The following is a 21473-nucleotide window of genomic DNA, read 5'->3' as shown; positions in this document are numbered from 1 at the left end:
TGGTGTCTTCCAGCTGTTTTAGACCTACAATTCTCATCAGTTCCAACCAGCATGGCTGTAGCCTTATGCTTCAGTCATATGGCCTGATGGGAAAATAAAATATGGTGGAAGCCCTGGTAGACACTGGCGGAGGAAGAGGAGTGTGGGGGAAGCGCACCGCCCCCGGCAGCGCGATCCCCAGGGTGCCATCGCAGCTGACCCCCCACCTGCCCCCCCACAGGTGGTGCACCCCACCCCCGGGACGTGCGCCAGCCCCGCCCCATCTGCTGTCCCCCCCTGGTGCCGGAGCATGAAGCTCCACCACTGCTGGTAGATATGCCGGTGGATGTACCAGCAGAACACTCAACCAGTTCAGCTGCTGTGCCAGCAAATGAGCTGGCAAAACACCTGAGAAAGAATGGAGCAGGACAAGAATTAGCACAGAGCAAAACCATGCCATTGTTGATGGTGCAACTTTTATTATTATTATTATTCATTTCATTTTTATATATTGTAAAGAAAAAATCTCAAAGAGGTTTGCAACACATGAAAACGCCAAATAAAAGAACCCAGAATAAAACAATACTGAAGAAAGTCAGATATGAAGCACAGGCAATGACTGTTTCACACATGTTCAATATGTGCGTGACCATGCATGCGCACATCTCCACAACCAGGAAGTGGCTGGTGAAATGGGGGGGGGGGAGAGGGAACGGTAATGGGAACAGGGTGGAGCGGTGGAAGGCCCAAGGCAGAGGACACCAAGGGAAAAAATAGAAGAAAAGAAGAGGAAGGAAGGAAAAAGAAGAAAAATATAAGGGACTTCCAAATTTCCATCTGTCAGTTACATAAAAGAAATTATTCACACTAGAATGACATCAAACTGATCTACTTTCTGTTAGGCAATATTCTCCCAGTCTTCTGACCCAAATGTCTCAAATTAATTCATTTTCCTTTTCACCCAAAAAGTCCAAAAGCGATTCTCTAATTATTGTTATTTGTAAATGTTGGCAATAGTTTTTTATCCAGCTAAATGTATCCTTCAGTTTCCAATGCAGTTTAAGTAATTATTCAAACAGTAAGAAGGAGAGAGAAATTCTAAAAGCTGAGGGTGTTTGATTTATGCAACTGGGCCTGACCCTGGATCTGAAGTTTGGATGCTGCTACCCCTGTGCCGGACGCGGGTGGCGCTGTGGGTAAAACCTCAGTGTCTAGGGCTTGCCGATCGCATGGTCAGCGGTTCGAATCCCCGTGGCGGGGTGAGCTCCCGTCCTTCGATCCCAGCTCCTGCCCACCTAGCAGTTCGAAAGCATGCTTAAGTGCAAGTAGATAAATAGGTACCGCTTTATAGCGGGAAGGTAAACGGCGTTTCCGTGTGCTGCGCTGGTGCTGGCTCGCCAGAGCAGCTTCGTCACGCTGGCCACGTGACCCGGAAGTGTCTCCGGACAGCGCTGGCCCCCGGCCTCTTAAGTGAGATGGGCGCACAACCCTAGAGTCAGACACGACTGGCCCGTACGGGCAGGGGTACCTTTACCTTTTTATCCCTGTGCCAGCCAGCCAGGCCTGTGGCATCACCTCCCATGTTTCAAGTGTGCAGCCCAGGGGGGGGGGGGGCAGGAGAACTACCTGAGCTGAATGGAAAGAATGTTAATGGCACCTCATCCAGGTCCATCTTGGCTGTTTCTTAGTGCAGACTCAGGACATGGTGCCTGAGTTTTCACAACTGTCACCTGCCATGAACCACCATTGGCAGCAGATATGTTCTCAGCTTATGAAAATATTTTATTCTCTTGTTAATTCTGATTATTTCTGCTGTTAAGACAGTGGGGTTTTTTTAAAAAAAAAATAAAGTTTTTCATAATACAAAAAGAGAAAAGAATCTAATCTAAATTCTTTTATTCTATGGTTCTGTTTTCTGAATTTTTGAAGCACCTTCACTTGATTCCAATAAATTTTGACAATGTCACCTAGCTACAGTGGATATGTTCCACCAGTAGTGGTTACTTATGGCTGTTGTCCATAATGGCTGTGTTCTGCCTCAACCACTGGAGGGAGGAAACCTCTGCATGACAGCAGTTGCTGTCACTCTTAGGTCCTGCTTCTAATTAGCCACTGCAAGAACAGGCTGCTGGGTGTAGATGGGCCTTTGAGAGAAATCCTTTATGTGGAAAAAAACCCCCACAATATTTGTTTTTCGGTGGGGGTGGGCTCTACCTTTTATTATTTAAATTGTCTGTCGTGTGGCAATCACTGCTGGTATACTAATGACTTTACATTTCCTCCCTTATCTTTACAATAGATAAGGTGTTATCCTGCCCATTTCACAGCTGAGGTTGAAGCAGCGATTTCTTTGCTCGGCGGACACTGTGCATTTTGGAGTCGGACGCTGGCAGAAGCCGGCCCAAAACAGAATCCCCGTTGGAGGAGCGCGCTTTCCGAGGACACAATCCCCGGGCTTTATAAAAAGCGTCTTGAGCAATCCAGGCCTATAGGGATAGACAGATGCCCAGATGTGTCCGTAGAGGGCGAGAGGCGGCGATCTGAGTGTTCAATCAGAATAAGCGACCCAGAACCAGGTCCAAGTCGCCAATACAGTGGTACCTCGGGTTACATACGCTTCAGGTTACATACGCTTCAGGTTACCGACTCCGCTGACCCAGAAATAGTGCTTCGGATTAAGAACTTTGCTTCAGGATGAGAACAGAAATCGTGCTCCGGTGGCGCGGCAGCAGCAGGAGGCCCCATTAGCTAAAGTGGTGCTTCAGGTTAAGAACAGTTTCAGGTTAAGTACGGACCTCCGGAACGAATTAAGTACTTAACCCGATGTACCACTGTATAAGCCGGGGAGCTTCCTCTGCGCTCCCCATTCCATGATGGTTGTCGTCTTGGGCAGCTGAACCATCCATGCCCCCCGTGGCCGAAATAGGAACATTTTTTGTGCGCGCGGGATGGGGGCTCTCAATCCAGCCAGCTCTATCTTGAATTACAGAAACGGGGGCAAATGAGGATGAACAACCGGGTGGTGCTGGTGGTGAGATTCACCAGGTTTTCGCAGCAGCACCATCATCACCACTAGTGAACAGAGCCTCTCATTTCTGGCTCTTTTCGCGTTGAAAGAGCTCCCCACCCCGAGCAGGAATGGATGCTCGGCGCTGCTGTTGCTGCCTCCTTTCCCCTCCGCAGCCCCACTGCGCGGCCGCAGCAAGGTGCTCCGCAGCGCCCCCGCCCGGCGCAAGTGGGAAAGCGGCGGCCAGGAGGCGGAGACTCCAGTTCCCAGCGCCCCAGGCCGGGCAGCCGCAGTCCGAGCCGCCGCTTCTCTTCCAGCCTTGTCAGCAGCGCAGCGCGTCGGGATCGCCGCTGAGCTCGGAGAGGGAGAGAGGGAAAAGAGAAAGACGACCAGCTCAGCATGGCCAGCCGGGCGTGGGTCGGGAGGCTGCGCTGAGCACTCGGGGCCGGGCGTGCTCGCTCGGCGGCTGCGCTTAGCCAGAAAGGGAGAAAGTGACGCTGCTGCTGCGCCCCCGAAGGATGCAGGAGGCGGCGATGGTGCTGGCCGGGGGCTGCCCCCCTCCTTCCCCGCCGCCGCCGCCGCTGCTGCAGTGCTAGAGTCCTCGTCTCCCTCCCCCCCCCCCTCCTCCTCCTCCACCTTCTACCTTGAAGAAGAAGGGCCATGTAACCGCCTCCTTCCGCCTCCCCCAGCCCGGGATAGCCACCGATCTCCCCAGCTCTCCCTCTCCTCCTCCTCTTTCCCGAGCCCGTCGCGGCGCTCTCTGGCCAAGGGCGCAACCATGAAGAAGCAATTCAACCGCATGCGGCAGCTCGCCAACCAGACCGTGGGCAGGTAAGGGAGGAAAGTGGTTTGGGGCTGGGGGTCCAAGGTAAAAGCACATCGCCTCGGCTTCCAACGCCCCTTTCTGCCCCAGCGGACGCTGGTGCGCCAAGGAGCGGTGCTCGGGAGGGTGTGGGTTAGGTACCGAGTGCAAATCATCCCCCTCCCCGTCTCTAAACTCGGTTTGTTTCGAGGGCTGTTTTGGTGAAGCTGCCTCCATTACATGTTTTGGTTTCTATATTCCTTCGGTCACAGCTTGTGCATTCCCCTCCTCCAATTTCCTATGGTTCTTCCCGCCTCTCTCTCTTTCTCTCTCGTTTACACACCCGCTGAGAGGCTGCTGTGGTTATATTGGGAAAGAGATCTTCATCCTTTGACTGCTAGCCTATGCTTAGAAAATGGAAGGGCTTCTTTCTGCTACCCCAAAGCCCTTACCTGAGGCTTCAAGGTGCTTCCTATGCTGCCTGGCCTCTGCTGGGTTTGTTCCCCAAGTAGTTTATTCAGGAAGCTCTTGCGGTATGAAAACTCTGCAAGTTCCCCTCTACTTGTATAGGTTTTATCAGAACCAGCTGCTGACAGGCAGGAGGGACAGGTAAGCAAGCTAACAGAAACCACTGGAAGGCATAAAAAGTCTGGCAAGGGGCAGTAATGGCATTTAGCAGACTTTGCCTTCCGAGTTAAGACTGTGGTCCTAACCTCACTTAGCTGGGAGTAAGCCCTATTGGTTACAGCTGGACTTAGTTCTGAGTAGACATGGTTAGGCTTGCAGCCTCAAGCTGGCAGAAAAATCTCCCTGGAGAGTCAGCTGCTCAGACTATAGCTATGGGGTGTCCTTTTCACCTCAGTTATTGCTTATCTCGGAATTTCTCTCTCTCTGCTCACCTCAGGATTTATTGCTGTTTATGCTAGCGAGAATCAGCTGTTATTGGTTGGGGAGCTGGCCTAGCTGGCTTTCGCTCAGCAGCTGGCTTTTGAAGGAAGGAAGGGCCGGTGAGCCCTGCTCCTGCATGATAAGGGAGACTTGCTTTTGGATATTGCAAATCTGAGCATCTTTCTTCTGCCCTTGCTGTGGCGGCCAGGATCAGTCTGGACCTGTGAGAGTGCTGTGCAGGCTCTGATATGCTGGCTGGGCCTTCTGTTCACAGCATTTGCTTGCTTTAATGGGAATGCTTGCTGCAAAACCTTTTGAGAATTATACCATGTCTAGATAGAGGTTCTCTACCCCCCTCCCCAATCTTATTCCTGAATTATGTCCCATTTTTTGGATAGAGGTATGAGGCAGATGGAAGGGTCAGTGGGAGAGGGAGGAGCTATGTGGCTTTCATGGAATGCTATAACACAGGGGGCAAAAATTGTCTGGGGAGAAATCTCGCTGTGCTTTGCAACCTATTTGTTTGATTTCTTTTCTTCTCCTGACAGCCTTAATGGGGGGAACAGGGGATGCACTGAGAAGCTCTTCCAGTGTTATGCCTGCGGACTGTCCAGATGGGCAGTGCATCATTCATTCGCGCCAATCTATCCAGCTGACATGTGTCCATCTTTGCATCGCTTCCTCTAGCAGCTGTGAGCACTGGCTTTCCCTACAGCCTCCGGGGATGGCTAGCCAAATGGGTCTGCCTCTATCTATGGCTTGCAGTATTAGGGAAGTTTTTATTCTTCATTTCTCCGGATATTGCAGCCTGGCCCTGTGCTACGGCTCCATTGCTAGCATGCCTTTCTGGTAGTTGACTCAGTCCTTGTTGAGAAATCCGATCACGTCAAACTTGGGTTTAATTGTGGTAGCAGAGGTGGCCCTGCTGTGCAGGCTGCTTTTGATAAGTGTGGTGAAAAAGCTCTTCTGCACAGGCAGCAACAATCCCACCCCTAATTTAGTGGTCCATTTCGAATCCCCAGGAAAAAAATGACTCTGCCTCTGAAACAATGAGGTGGGGTTGGCTTGTTTTCCTTTCTCGGCAGTCAGTTGGTATAAGAAACCAAATGCCTTATTGGTCAGTGACTTGGCTGTGAAAGCAGGCGGCTAGGCTGTTTAGCCGAGGGCATGTGTGCTACTTGATGGGGAGACGGCTTAAGGCATTGGTTCTGCTGTTGCAAAGCCTGTCAATGGGACTGTGGAGCCAACAGGCATAATAGCAGCCAATTTGCTGAACAAATGACCTACATTAGACATTGTAGTGGGAGGTGGCTTGGTCGGGGAGGAAACCGATGGGCATAGATGTAATTGTACGATGTGCAAAGGTAATGTGACAGGAGTCATGTGATGGGTTGAAGCTCTATTTCTTTTGCTTGTTGTCTGAATAAAGGTACCACTTCGACCAGCACTAAAAAAAGGGGGGGGCATCCATTGTGAGCCAGAAGGATGCACCTAGTTTTCATGTTAGTTGCATTTGTGTGCACGCAGTTGGTGACCTCAGGCCTAGATGTATTATGCATTTGTGTAGAGTCCTTTGTCTAACTTTTCAGCATGAATAGCTGCTTTTAGATAAGCAGCAATTAATTGCCCTGATCCAGCTTATCCACATGAGCCATGCATATTTTGGCTGTCCCCAGTGTGACAACCTCTCTTTAATTTTGGGTGGGGGCGGTGGCCGGGGGGAGGGCAGTTGAGAAGAACAGATATTTGACAGACCTGCTGAAACTTCCAGCCAGCTGATGTGACCAAAAGGTTCTGTTATTGACTATCCCTGGGTTTCAAAACCATGACTCAGATCTTTAAAATCACATAATAGGTTTAGAACCAGTGAGATTATATAAATCCTAGTTCACTTTTGTGCATTTTCCCATTTGTGGGAAACAAAATTGCTCTTTCTGGGAGCTTTTCTGCTGTCAGTGTTAACTTCCACTCCTTCTGTTCCTATTTCTATTAGTAAGCTGTTATTTCTGATTAAGTATCTGTCAGTTCTTAGTCACTTTGGTGCCATTCACTATAGTTAAACAGGATGCCTCATAGACAATATCCCTTATCTTGTTTTGAGTATGTTTGTGTGCACATGTGGTAACAGATCTTGGGCATTGGCTATGTTGGAGCCTGGCCACATGGCAGCATTGCATGCATAGAGACTGCACTGCCCCTCAGTTACTTTGTTTGGAGTCTGTGAGTTTTATATTTATTTTCCATGGAAATAGGATGTATGATAGATAACCTTATGGCCTTTGTTCTGCTTGGGATTCAAAGATATTGAGAAAGAACTGCCGTTGAGTTCACAAGGCAACTTGGCTTGTGTTGGAGACAGTGAGAGAATTTCAGGTTCAGGTTCATTTTGCTACCTTTCTACTCAAGGCAGTTTACAAGCTGAAGAAACAACAACATATACAACAAAGATCATACATCATATAACAATGCAATCCAATACAAATAAGCCATAATAAGATATGACTTTAAAATAAACAATTTATATTAATTAATGTAATATTCAACAATCCATTAGCATATAATAATACACAACAGCGTTAACTCTCAAAATATCAGCAAACAATAATTAAGCAGAAATTCACTCTCAACAATTTCATTGAATAATTACTAAACTACAATCAATAAAAATAACAGCAAGTCACAATACCAAATACATAAAATGCATTACACAATACAATACATTTAAAAAACATTGACTTGAGCAACTATTATGAAATTCTTTTTGAGAGGCTGAGATGTTTTATGGTTGTTAGAACACTAGTTTGAATTAGGTGGTCATTAGATGGATAAACCATGTTAGTTTTGCTCTCTGTAATACAGAACAAGAGATAATAAAATCATAGAATTATAAAGTTGGAGGGGATCACAAGGGTCATCTAGTCCAAGCCCCTTCAGTGCAGGAATCTTTTACCCAGCGTGGAGCTCATGCTCTACCAACTGAGCTATCCCTTCACTTGGCAAACTTCTGTTGCACTGTATATATAAAGGAAATTTGGTTCCACTCATAATGGTTGGATGGGAGGTTGCTGGAGCCAGCGATTGCAGACCTAGAAGGGAACAGTTGTGGGGAGGAAGAGCTAAGGAAGATTTGATGTCATTAGAGGCCTCGGTCTTGCAAAAAGTGTCCACCTTCAAATTATATTCAGACTTTGGTGTTCAAGGTGGCAGTATATACAGGCTCTTTTTCATTAAGGCTCTGAAGTGCAGGCAGAAAATGCAGCAGAAAGTGAAATTGCTTATGGCTTCCTATTGTACTCTTTGCCATCTCTGTGCATCTCCTCAGTGGCAAACGGAATGGGTTCTTTCCATTTCTCTACTGCATTCTGATGCCTCATATGGAAAATGAGGTTGCTGGGTACTGCCCATGATGACAATAAGCTGGAGAGGAAAGGGCTTCCCCTTACACCTCTTCATTTACATAGTGCATAGTACGGTGGCCTTTGTTCCCAGGAAGCACTGAGAGGGATAGGGAGCCTGGCCTTCTAGATGTTCTTGGCCCCAGCCAGCATAGCCAGTGATGAAGGATGATGGGAGCTATAGGTCAAACAATATCTTGAGAGCCATAGGTTCCCCGTTCCTGATCTAGGGTGTGGATGTGGTTTATGGAGTCTCCTTAGATCTTAACAAACCTTGCTATCTTGCATGACTGCCATTGCCTGGTGACAGTTCATCCTTTCCTCACTTTCTCAGTTGGGGGTGTTCATCCATCTTATTTTCCTTTATATTCAAATTTCAGGATAAAATGAGGGAGGAGACACAAGGGTGTGACAACAGCACATCTTGCGGGCCTCTGGTACCACTGAGAAGATCTCCTTTCCCCTTACTTTGCCTCCATGTATTACCTGCTTCAGGAAAGCCTCCAACACCATATGCTGTAACACATGCTCTAGCTGTGCACTGAGTGGACATCTCCACTGAACTGTGAAATAAAGGAGGCACTGGGTGGTTATTTCTTTCCTTTGCATTCTAACCAGCTTGGATCTGAGGCTGCTGCTTCCGTGACCATCACAAAAATCTATAAGAACTATGGCCCATGTCTAGCATCCTCTTCTCACAGTGGTTGACCAGATGCTTGTGGAAAGCCAGCAAGCAGGATTCATGCACAAGAACACTCTGCCTTCCTGTGGCTTCCAGCAACTGGTATTAAGAAGCATTGCAAATAGCCATCGATAGCCGTCTCTTTCATCATACCAGGTTGCCAAGGGAACCGTCCTTTAACAAGGGTGAGCCAAGGAGCCAAGGCAATCTTTCTCTCAGTTAGACAGACAGACAGACAGTCAGACACACACACACACACACACACACACACACACACACACACACACTTTCCTGGATTGGCATAGTAGATACTGTTTTTTCCCTTCTTGCATTTCCTTAGAACTTCCTTCTTTGATTGGACAGATTAAGGCTGTCACTTGCTCTGCAAAAAAGAGATGGAGAGATGAAGGCAGAGGAGACCATGTTAAGTTAATTTGCATCCTTTCAGCTATGTGTGTTCCAACCCTCTCCCCTTCCACAAGTTCATCCTTCTGGAAGGATGGTGTTCCTCCCTCCCTCTGCCAGAGTATAAGAGCAGTAATGGCTAATCTGCATTGCAATCTCTGCCTCTGCCTGTCAGATCTTGACCTTTTCTGTATAAAACAGAGGTGAAAAGCATAATAAACAACTTACAGGCAATTTACTGTGGATAGCTTTTCTATCAAACTCCCTTTTTTTAGTGGTATGAAGCTGGTTTCAATCCAGATGCAGCAGAAACCCTGGTTAGTCTTAGTGGGTGAGGTGGGTGTTTGCTTTGGAGAAGAGCTGGGACAAAAGCAGTCCCACAGACCACAGTTAACTCCTTATTGGGCTCTTTAATATGAGCGTACAGAATTCAGGTTGGAGTATTTGTGCACTTAGTCCTGTAGTGTCTACTCTGACTAGCAGAGTTTAGCTTCTCAAGAAAGATGTTTCACATCACCTGATCCTTCTAACTGGAGAGGCCATGCATGCAAAATGTGTGCTCCGTGACTGAACTATGGTCCCTGCTCTTTTTTTAACATTTGCATTAGCCTTCTGAACAGGGTTATGGAAGTGGATCCAGCCAGCGGGCCAGATTATTGAGTTCCCCCACCCTTGGCAGGCTGTTTTGATTGGTGGGTGGAGCCTAATGACCTGTCAGTCATAGTGATGCCAGGTGATCCATGCCACAAATCATGCCCAGCCAAGTGAGCCTGGAAGTTACCACCAATCAGCTAACTGGCACAATCTTCAAGCTCTACTACCTGCAGGGGTCAGCTATACTATTGAGTTCCAGAACTTTATGGCATAGCCAATCCCAGCTGCCTTGCTCTGGCCACTGGCAACCTCACCTCCACTTGCCCCATATCTGCCATCATACATATGGGTGGGTGTGCTTTGAGGAAAGTGGCCTCACAAGCCAAACAGAGACTTGTGCCAGCCCTAATTAGACCCATGGGTCCCTGTTCCCACTGGCACACTATAGAGTTTGTATGCCTCTGGCTAGCATATGTTGGGGGATTAACAAATAGCTGTATCAATCTCAGTATCATTCCCCATTTATGAATTTCTCAGTAGCATCTGTCTGGCCTTTGTGGACTCACAGCACGCTGAGGCACATGGACCACTGATCTGACCCAACATGGCAATTCTTAATGTCAATGACACAATCCAATTATTGGATGCCTTCTGAGGTCTGTCACTTGTGGTGGTGCATTGAAAACAGGTGTGGGCAATAAGCATGGTTGGCTGGAGGTTCAGGAAGAGAGCAATATTCTCACTCCCTCTATCCCTCTCTCTCCTGCTCCCCTCTCCCCTTGAAACACACCATATGCAGGTTTAAAGCCTGCACCACTATGACTCTAAGCAAAGATTAGATTCCACTGAAACTTGGGAAGTGTTTTGTCTTCCTCGATTCCTACATTTTTCTGTTTCATTTACTAAGACTCCAGGCAATAAAATGCTGAAACTGTATGCTAAAGGAACACCAAAAGGAGATGTAGATGACAGAGGAAATGGGCTATTAGGGGATGGTTCAGATGGTTGGAAAGGAGCTTTGTGCAGCAGAGAGGCTCCCTCCACTCCTTTAAGCAGGTGGTTGTCCAAAGACCATCAAATACATTACGTGGTAACATTCCTGCATGCACCAACTATATTCTTGAAGAGCTTTCAGCCATGATGGTGGTTCACATGCAGAATGTCCTGTGTGTTTGGAGCAGGGCCTGAGATACTAGGCACCAGCACTGGGCAGAAATGTTTTGTGCATGCACAACACTTAGGTGTAGGAGAAATCATGAAAATCTCATGTAGGTTTTTGTGTGTGCCACATACAGCTCTTGCACCATGTATGTATAAATGCATGCTGAAGAGCCACAGCTAGTCACAAACTCCTAAATGCATGAATGTGCATTGGATTAGATGTTTATGCAGCTTGTGCAATGATCTACCACGTGACTTTCCTGTTGCTGTTATTTCCTCCTTTTTATATGCGTGAAGCAGTCCAGCCCCTCAGTTGCGTCCAAAGTACAACTTTCCAGCTTAAGTGTTAGGGTTTGTTGCTGCCCTCGGCTCCTTTGGGAGGAAAGGCAGGAAATAGACTGAATAAGTAATTGGCAAGATAGAGCTGGGTTTGAGTTTTTAAACCCTAAGCTACTACTTGGGGTTTGTAACCAATAAGAAGCAGGCCATTCAGGAATTCAAAATTGGTCATGAAATGATATAATATGTGTGAAATGATATGCATGCCCTTACCCCAAACAGCATACATTTGATTACTTCCATTTGCCTGGCTCTTAAGGCTTTCTGCTTGCAGCAATGCATTTTAAAAGCAAAAAGTCAATTAAAAAGCAATAAATAAATGACCAGTTAAAACATACATCACCATCCTTTGTCAAACCTTTGCCAGTTGGCTTAACTCCTGCTGTCGAAAGCTGTCTCCTAATATCAAAGTCTTGCAATGTGTTCAGAAGATGCACAGACTCAATCTTAGCCAAATCTCCGGGGGGGGGGGGGAGGGGGAAAGTTATGGAACAGCTTCTGTTAGAAAACCTTTTCCCCCTACATGGAGTACAGGAATATAGGAAGCTGCCTTCTACCAAGAACTGATCCATCTAGCTCAGTACTGACTGGCAGTGCCCCTACAGGATTTCAGACAGAAGTCATTCTCTGCAGTTTGCCTGGCCAAAAAACTCACACCCAGAATGTATGCGAAGGGTCATTGTGGGTCACAGTCTGTAATGGCAGCATTCATGTGAATTCCTATAGGGTTAGGGTCTCTTCTGTTTCTTAATTTTATAGGGTGTGGTGTTGCCCTAAATAGTGTTTTTTTAATACCATAAAGCAGAATTTAATTAGTGATCCCATTGATGACCTTCTTTCACATGCACTTTGGGAGGACTTGGGATGCTGCAAAGGACATTTAGCTCCCTCAAAAAGAATTCAATATTTTGACTGATTCTGGTGATGTAGGTCAATCAGTGTGTGTGTCCTGGTCTGCATCATGCCATCTGAGCAGGTCAATGTTTAGCAGAAATCACAAGGAGCATTTTCTTAATTTTGTTATGACTTCACTGTTTGTTTAATATTACATTTATAACACACTTTTCCTCTAGTGAGCACCAGTAGCCCCTTTTATCTTCACAGCAACCCTACCAGGTAGGTAATTCTCAGAGATAGTGGTGGTTCGCCCAAGACTGTCCAGAGAGGCTCTATGATTTTCTCTCTCCATTAGTATCCTCATTAGTGCTGCCAGATCTTCTTGTTTTCATACTCCAGAAAATAAAATTCATGCTCCTAATGGCAGCTGAGCAGCTGAAAAGCTCCTCTTGAGATGAGAAAGGAAACCCTGGAGCAGAATTTAACTGTTCCAGAGGCTGAGCCTGCATTACACAGGTTCCCAAGGTCATCTGGGTCTAAAAAGGGCACACCATAATAACCTTCAGCCCAGACTTCCAAACAGAGGCTCTGTGTCACTTAGGGCTGCTTGTGCAACTTGCCAGAGCGATTGTGCATCTATGTGCACACAGGCAAAGTTATGAGAGCTTGTTTTGAAGCTGGACTTGACTGTATTTTCCCGGGTAACTTTTTACAGACAGCATGCGAGTTCTGGTACTGGACACAATTTGAATATGTGGTGGGGGGCGGTTGGAGGGGGGGAGAGAGAATGAATCATTTACCTACTGAACAGATTAATTTGGAGGCCATGTCTTTTCTATAAAGCGTTGCTGCCTCAATTGCACTGCTTTCTTTCCTCCTCGTACTCTGGTATCTCCTTTAGCTGAGATTCTTGCATTGCAGGGAGTTGGAGCAGATTGCCCTCAGAATCCCTTCCAACTCTATAATTCTGTGATTGTATGATTAAGACTCCTCCCCCCCTTATTTATCTATTAGGAAAAGTGTTCTGATCATACCAATTTCATCGTCGGAGATGGCTGGAATCGGCTTTGTCTAACAAGGAGGAAGTATAAATTAATTCAGCCAGATCCTCTTCCTTATTGCAACTTGCTTGTGAATTTCTCAAATTATGAACATTTATTAGAGTAATTAGTCTTGGGGAATAAGTAGTTGGGCTTTTTCCAGCTGTGAGAATCAGTATAAATGTGTTTGAGAAGTAAGGGCTTCTTCTTATATAGCCCCCCCTTTTTTTCAAAATGAAGATGACAAATCTAATGATCAAATATTAATGGCTAAATGTGATGAGGATTTTGCTTTTGGATTTGAATATAAGGCACACAAGCACTTTCTGCCTGCCTTGGGGAAATGGGAAACACAGTTGCAGTAAGCATGTACAAATTAGCAGCTGTTTTAGAGTATGTAGACAGGGAGTAAACAAGAACCCCTCAGGGATACTTCCAGGCAAAGAGCTTTTCCCAGAAATTGCAGCAGGGAAACCTGCCTTAACTTTGGAGGGAACTCCTGCAGTTCATTCGCAATTCTGACAGCCATCTGAATCAGCTTCTCCCTGTCTCCATCCTAGTCTGTTGACCCGTGATATTTTAGGACCCCAGCTCCCATTAGTTATAGCCAGAATGGCCTGTGGTCAGAGATTATGAGAGTCCAACCACATCTGGAAGGCACCAGATTGGGGAAGAGGCATGGAGTGGTGAGACGTCAAGTCCATTGCCGCTTGATCTTCCACTGTCTTCCAAGGAACTAGATCAGCCTTGTCCAATCTTGGTGCCCTCCAGATACTTTGGATCATCCCTGATCATTGGCCAACCTGGCTGGTCCAAAACATCTAGGAAGCAACAAGCTGGGAAAGACTCAACTGCATGGATCAACGGCCTCCATCAGGCCTTTTCATGTGCTGTTGCAGATAACACATCTGCCACAGCTTTGAGGAAGACTAAAGAAACAGGCAACCGCTACACAACACATCAAGCCAACAGCTTGTTGGAACATGAGGCTGGTCCGTACTTTGTATCTGAGTCTGCGGTTGCACAGTAGAGGTGTTTTCTGATATGCCAAGCACTGCTTTTTGCCAAGGAGCCTGTGGTGTGTGGACTGAGTATAGAAAAGGTTCTGTAAGGTGCCTGATTTCATAGCACCTACATGCTGCACCAAATGAGGACAACTCATGGCCCTTGGCCATTAGCTGCAGAGCCCACCAAGCCCCAGGAGAGACCTTTCCAACCCCCTGCTGCCCAGCTTATCAGCTGGGTGCTGAGGAGAACATTACTGTTCCTGTGCTGCGGGCACAGCAATCTCTGCTGCCCAGGGTTTGCTGAGGAATGAAGGTTTCATACTCCCCCCGCCACACACACACATCAACCCTGATACAGCCTAAGTGAGGGGGGCAGAGAAGGGAAGATATATGTTGAAAGGGGAAGGTGAATAGTACTAGACACAACCACTGCTGCATGTGGCCCTTGGGGGCAAAAAGCCTGTCTCTAAATCCAGCAAGTAGAGGATGGAGGGGAAATGTTGGCTAGATAGGGGTGGGTGGGTGATGTGGCCAGAGAACAAACAGGGGTCAGAACTGTGATTTGCTCATCCTTCCTGCTGACCAGGAGAGCACACTTCAATGTGACTAGTCCCAGTTCTCAATTTAATGTCATCCGACTGGCACAGAGTGAAGTTCAGGACCCTTACGCCCACCCTGGGTATTGCCGTGTGCCAGGGCAGCTTTGCTCCCTTCTCTTTGACTCTCCCCACCCCCACCCACCTCCTCTTTCTTTTTCGTCTGTGCAAGCAAGTTCGTTCCATTCAGCACATGAGCAGCACTGCAGATATTAATTTAATGTCACACGTGGCTGCAAAAAAAAATGGCTCTAGACCCACAGGAGTTTCCTTGGCAAATGCGGCATACATCGAAGTGTGGAGAGGCGCTCCTTTAAATAAATCATCCACTTCAATAATTGATGTGAGGAAACCATGGTGAAAACTTTGTGCAGGGAGCTGGGGGCAGAGAGGAGAGGCCTGCAAATGGGCCTTCTTTATGATGACAATAACAGAAGCGGGTGGGACCTGGTTCATATTAGTAGGGGTGTGTTGAGAAGCTTCAAGTTCAGCCCTTTGGGAGGTCCATACTTCTGGGGAGATATTGGATATGGTTAATGATGATATAAATGAGTTTTCTGAGAAGCTGTTAATTTAATGCTTCCTTCCCCAAAGGCAGGTTAAAGGCTTTTGGACCCGACGTCTGAAATGAGAATAGCTGGCTCCCTCGTATGGGTGGGAGAATTGAGATCCATTTTGTTTGCATTGGTTCTGTGTCTTTCCTTGAGAATGAAGTTTTTAATAAATAAAAAAATCTGCCAGAAGTATGACAGCAAGAGTCCCACTATTGATAATCAAGTGTACTTGCACTTACAGAAATTAATAATGTCCATGCTGGTATATATAATGCCAGTGGCAGTCATCTTATTCTTATTATTTATAGAACACCATCAAAGTGCATAGTGTTCTACAGAGCAATACAAACAAAAAAGGAGATCGTTACCCAAAGTAGCCTGCAATCTAAAGATTGATGGTGAGGGAGACAATAAACAGGGAAGGGGAAGGGAGGGAGGCAAGGTGGAGGAGACCAGAATAAGGAGGGATGGATGTGAATGGAGGCACAGGGTGGAATCCAACATGGCACTGAGGCCAACGTTCTGTCAGCACAATGATTTTATTAGGAGGAGGACTTATTAGTAGAAGACATGTGCATGAGCCTCTGCTTTTTCAGCGGAGGACTAGGGGCTTATCAGTTGAACTATTCAATGGAAAAGGTGAGGTTTGAGCAGGGAATTTGAAGGAAGGTGGAGGCAAGAGGTTGTTCAGCAGCAGAGGTGTTCTGGGAATGAGTTCCTGGCTAGACAGGACCAAGTTGGGCTGCCCCCAGGTGCACAAGTATCTTACTGTCAAGGGATCAAGCCAATGCTTTTCCTTGGGCAGCTTGCCCAAGGGGAAGGCATTGCCCCTGCCTAGAGCAGTGCTCCATAGTGAGGCTTTAAGGGTGTGCAGAGATGATATGTGTGAGCTTCTATTACTGAGCATATTGCAGCAACTTAGGTGCAGGGAAGTCCCTGGGTAAACTGGTTGCCTGAGACTCCTAATGTGCAAGGGATGCCCTGTAGTATCAGAATTCCTTTGATGACAGCCCCTTGTTGACATGTGATGTTTGAAGACTGCAGTAAGAAGGACTTTTATCTCTTGCTGACTTGGCACTTCCCTCTTTGATTCTGTGAAAAGCAGGAGGAGAGTGTTATGAGGTCCAGTCGTACCTTGGAAGTCGAACGGAATCTGTTCCGGAAGTCCGTTCAACTTCCAAAATCTTAGGAACCCAAAGCGTGGCTTCTGATTGGCTGCAGGAAGCTCCTGCAGCCAATCAGAAGCTGCGGAAGCCCCGTTGGACATTTGGCTTCCAAAAATAGTTTGCAAACCGGAACAGTCACTTCTGGGTTTGTGGCATTCGGGAGCCAAAACGTTTGGGAACTAAGCTGTTCCAAAACCAAGGTACAACTGTACTTTGGAAAAGTGATGTGGCAGGGAAGGATTTGTGCCAATGCCATTCCAGCCCCGTGATTATGGCTTCAGGAGAGTTGCACCAGTGATCACCTCAGCCTTTTCTCTGGATCTCTGGCTTGTTGCTTAGGTCCTTGTTTCAGCTTCAGCCTGAAGCAGTCATTTGCTGCACATCCCATGGAGTTCTTGTGAAGCAGCATGGAATCAATCTTGCTACCTCAGGAAAATTGCCTTCTCTCTTACTGTGGACATTTTTCAGGGCACACTGAGTTGAGTATGTGCCATATGCCAGACATTGGGCTGGCGCAAGTAGAAACAGAGCATAGCACTTTGAGGAAAGATTTTTGTGAATTCTGTTCCTCTTGAACCTTATAAGAGGAAACAATATACCTCTAAGGACATGCAGATATGCCTCTGTTGGTGGGTGTGGGAACCTCACGCCTAGGTGCTGAATGTGGCCCTCAATATCTCTCTGCTTGGCCCTCAGAGATCTCCCCAGACATGTGCCCTCCCTAGACCACACCCCTCACAACTGCTGCTCTGCAATTTCCTTAAGTGCTTCTGCCTAGCTAGAATATGGTTGTGAACTGTGATTAAGCCTCTTTGTTTGCCTGGATGGAGAGACGTGAGTGTATTTATGTGAGAAAACTCCAGCTTTTGTATGGCTGGAGTCTAGACTACTGTGCAAAAGTAAGAATCACTTCTGGTGCTGTTCCCCCTGTTTTTTGCATTGGGACCCACCTACCACTTGCATGTGGCCCCCAGAAGGCAATGTGGCCCTCAGGCTGAAAAAGGTGCCCCAGCCCTGGTCTCAAACCAGATGCTGCCTGACATAAGTAGCATGCAGGCCTGGAAGCCTGTCTTTGCCCTGTTGCCTCTTGTTACATTTTATTTATTTCTTGGATAACCCCTCCTTGTTTCCCATTATTCCATCCTTTGTTGCTTTCTTGCACATTTTGTAACATGCACTGAGATTGCAAGGGAGTCTCTGGGGAATTGAGTAATGCATTAATGAGCTAACAGATTTTCCAGAAGATGCCTGAAAAGTGAGCCCACAATTGGCAAATCCACTTAGGGTGAAGTGCAAGCTGCCCCACTTTTCCCAGCATGTCCTGGGGAGAACAGCTGGCGCTCTCATTTCTGGAGCTGGAGCTTTTTCTTTCTTTCTTTCTTTCTAGTATTTCTTAACAGAGAGTGGATGTGCTTCTTGAGCCCCGGGGAATGTCATGTTCCAGAAACAAAAGAGTGTGTTTTGCATTCTTTCCATCTATTCGGTGCCTGCCTGAAATTTGCTCCCTCATCTGCTCAGCTTTTCAAGCTCTGCCTTCCTCTTGTATCCAAAGGCTGCTGTGAGTGTTTTGAGGCAATGTCGACAATTATCCAAAACAATGAATTTATTTCCAAAGCATTTTGGGCACCCAGCAATCTTAATTTCCTTACCTGGAGTCTATGTGGGACTTTGGACTAGACAGTGGTTTTTGATTGGCTGATTGGCATGCACTGCACTTTACATATCTTTAACCAACTCTGCCCCGAGGACCTGGTGACTATATCAGAATCTAAACCAGGTCTATAGTACAGAATGGAATGAACCATGCCAAATGTAAAACTGTCCAGCAATGCCTGTAGCCTGGACAGTAAAAGCTGGCCCATATAGAAAGATGCTAAAGTGCTTTGACTCAATTCTGAGAAAACAGAGTAGTTGCCAAGAACAGAAACATAAAAAGCTTCCTTATGCCAGGTGAAACTATTGGTCCATCTAGGTCAGAGTATTATCTATGCTGACTTGCATTTCTCTCTGGGTTTCAGGCAGGGTTCTTTCTCAGCCACAGCTGGAGATGCTGGGACTTTCTACATGCAAAGTATTTGCTCTAAATCCCCCAGAATGCTGTTCTGTTTGGTTTCATCCCAGTGTCTTGATAAGAAAATTAGGTAGCGATGAGAAGGTACACTTAGACTACAGTCCTTCACACATTGTAAAGGTAAAGGGACCCCTGACCATTAGGTCCAGTCGTGACCGATTCTGGGGTTGGCCGAGGGAGCTTCCGGGTCTGGCGAACCAGAGCAGCACACGGAAATGCCGTTTACATTCCCGCCAGAGCGGTACCTATTTATCTACTTGCACTTTGATGTGCTTTCGAACTGCTCGGTTGGCAGGAGCAGAGACCAAGCAACGGGAGCTCACCCTGTCGCGGGGATTCGAACCGCCAACCTTCTGATCGGCAAGTCCTAGGCTCTGTGGTTTAACCCACAGCGCCACCCGCGTCCCTCTTCACACACTGAAGGAGTAGTAAAACCAGTGGCCTGCTCAATGGTTTTAGCCTTGAATTTTGGGAGGGAGGAGAAGCAACAGCAGCAATGAAACACCAGGGACTGAGCTGTACTCAGCCAGTTCTGCTTGCCTGTAACAATGAGAACTACAGATCATGCCCAGAATTCCAGCAAACTCTTCTCTCTGGTTCAAATTAGCAGCTGAAGCTCATCCAATTAGATTCCTCCCCACCCCCAAAGTACCAGGCAGATGTGTTCTTACAATAGGACATTTCCAGCCTTTCCTAGTTGATAGCCCTTATGGCTGCAGAAGGGCTAGAAATCCCACTGAAATCCCAGAAGCCAGAGAGAATCCACAATTAATCCCAGAATCCACAATTAAAAACCCAACAATCAATTTCTGAACAAATGATGCAAAATGAGGGAGCACATAGTTTAGTTTATTTATAGAGGTTGCACAATTTGGGGTTTTCTTGGCAGAATTTGAATGGCTGTGGCATTTTTGTTCAGCATGGAATATACGTGGTCTTGCCTGTTCAGGAGTTTTGGCAGCATAAAGCTTAGAGATGGAGGAGCAATGCTCCTAGAATTTTCTTTGTGGGAAAAAAATCCTTCCTGATCCTGTTCTGCATAAAAAAATTAATGTACCGCTACATCCAGCTACATCCCTGTCAGAGCTTTGCTGGCAATGTGCATGCAGAGTTGCAGCCGCTGGGGACGAAAGCAGCAATTTATGACTGCGATGTATATTTCATGTGGCTTTAGTGCTTTTCCTAGTAAGAGGCACACTACACAAGGAAAAACTTGAGTGCTAAAACATTTTCTTGCGTCAGAGGAGCAGGCTTCAGCCAGCCAATCTGAGCCAGAAATCCCTACAGTGTTTGTTCAATACTCTAGCTGCTGTGTTTACTACTCAGAGTTTTAGAAATCAGAAATGTCAGAGCCGCCATCTTCACTGCCTTGCCCAGCAGTGGCTTTCCCTCGTTGCTTCAGCGGTTAAAAGCTTTGGTAATGACAAGTAAAAAAATAAATAAAATGGGTCTGCTAGGGAGGATTATCCTTGCCCCTGGTGGCTTGTTGCTGCTCCAAAGATGGATGAGTGTCTTTCACTGTAATATGTATCCTAGCTTGTGGGATGGGGAACAAGAATCTTTGCCGCCTTCCTTCTATTGTTGCCTCGTAATTTTATTCCTCTAAATGTCACAGGAACTTCCTCTTCTGTTACAGCCCTCAGCATTTGTCCACTGGAAAATGATAAATATTAATCAGAGAATTATAAAGTCGGAAGCAATCCCAAGGGTCATCTACTGAAGTTTGGGTGAGTGGAAGGGAGCTCAGGAAAAGCTGCAATATTTTGTTCTAATGAGGGTTCTCTCAGGCTGCGATCCTAGACAGGCTCACTTGGGATACAGTTTTATTGGACATGCTGGGACTTGCAGAGGATTGTACCAGGTGTGGAGAATTTGTGGCACTCCGGATATTGGTCTACAGCTGCCCTTGTGGCTGACCACAAGTTATGCTGGCTGGGACTGAGGGGAGTTGTGGCCTTCCAAATGCTGCTGTACTGCAAGTTCCCCACCCCTTCTCAGTACCAATGATGACTTCTGCAGGTGGAGTTCAGAAGAGAGAACAAAGTCTGGAACACTGGTGTTCTTGGGAACTGGTTTCCTCAAATAAGCTTTGGTTGCAGAGTTAACCAGCACTTGCATATGGATATTGCATTTAGCTGTATTTGGTCCCCAACTGAGAGTCCAGGGGGAAGTTTATTTGTTTTAACCTGCTGCTGTTTTGTTTTTGTTTTTTTGTTTAAAAAAAACCTATTGTTATGGCATTAGCAGATACAAACACATGCCAGGAGGCTGTGGAACTTTAAAACCACAATATGCAGTAAACTCAGTCTGTGGGTTGGCTGGAGATGCGTTAACGGTATAAGTGGAAAAACACACATAAGACACCAGGAAGCACCCACCCAATGAGCCACCCAAAAGAGAGACAATGTCTCATGATGCTGATGAGTTTTTATTATTAGTTAAATGGCCTTCTACAGAGGCTTTCTACCAGAGACAGTATATGTATAATATATTTATCTGTCTCTGATAGAGAGCCACTGCAGAAGGTCTTTTGGCTGAAATGCCTAGGGCTATTAATAGAAATTGATCGGTGTCTGGAGACACTGTCTCTCTTTTTAGCATAACTGTATGTATATAAGTTCTGTGTCTGCTTGCCTGCTGCCCTGGAACCTCTGCCCTTGTTAAAACTGTGCTTGCCTGTTAATGGGTTTGTGACTGCAATGAAGCCATTGGGGGGTCAGCTGCATATCCATCGGATGCCTTTCTTTCTTAGGCTTCTCCATCAGGGGTTTCCAAACTGTAGCCCACGAGCTTCACTTAGGTCGTCTGCAGCACATCTGTGGATTTGGTATTGAATATTTTTAATAGGCATTTTTGTTGCTTCTTCTGATGATTGTACTACATTTGGAATTCTGTGGAATTCAATCTGTTTCAGCGATGAAATACAATATGTAAGTAATAAAAGAAGCAA

The 21473-nt window shown here is 46.4% G+C and overlaps 1 protein-coding gene across 9 annotated transcripts in view; it reads left to right on the top strand.

Moving 5' to 3' along the window:
* Positions 1-3229: 3229 nt before the first annotated feature.
* Positions 3230-21473, top strand: part of ARHGAP44 (Rho GTPase activating protein 44) — an 88707-nt gene continuing 70463 nt past the window's right edge. For 2 of the 9 annotated variants that reach the window (XM_083597689.1, XM_083597688.1), the window contains exon 1: positions 3230-3817. In XM_083597689.1, coding sequence (XP_083453815.1) covers positions 3765-3817 — 53 coding nt within the window. In that variant the 5' untranslated portion in view covers positions 3230-3764. The remainder of the gene's footprint in view (positions 3818-21473) is intronic. The other 7 variants (XM_083597684.1, XM_083597686.1, XM_083597687.1 and 4 more) reach the window with 5 other exon arrangements.

Source organism: Podarcis filfolensis (assembly GCF_964270895.1).
Source record: "Podarcis filfolensis genome assembly, chromosome: 2".
Taxonomy (NCBI): Eukaryota; Metazoa; Chordata; class Lepidosauria; order Squamata; family Lacertidae; genus Podarcis; species Podarcis filfolensis.
This window is presented reverse-complemented; position numbering and strand designations above follow the sequence as displayed.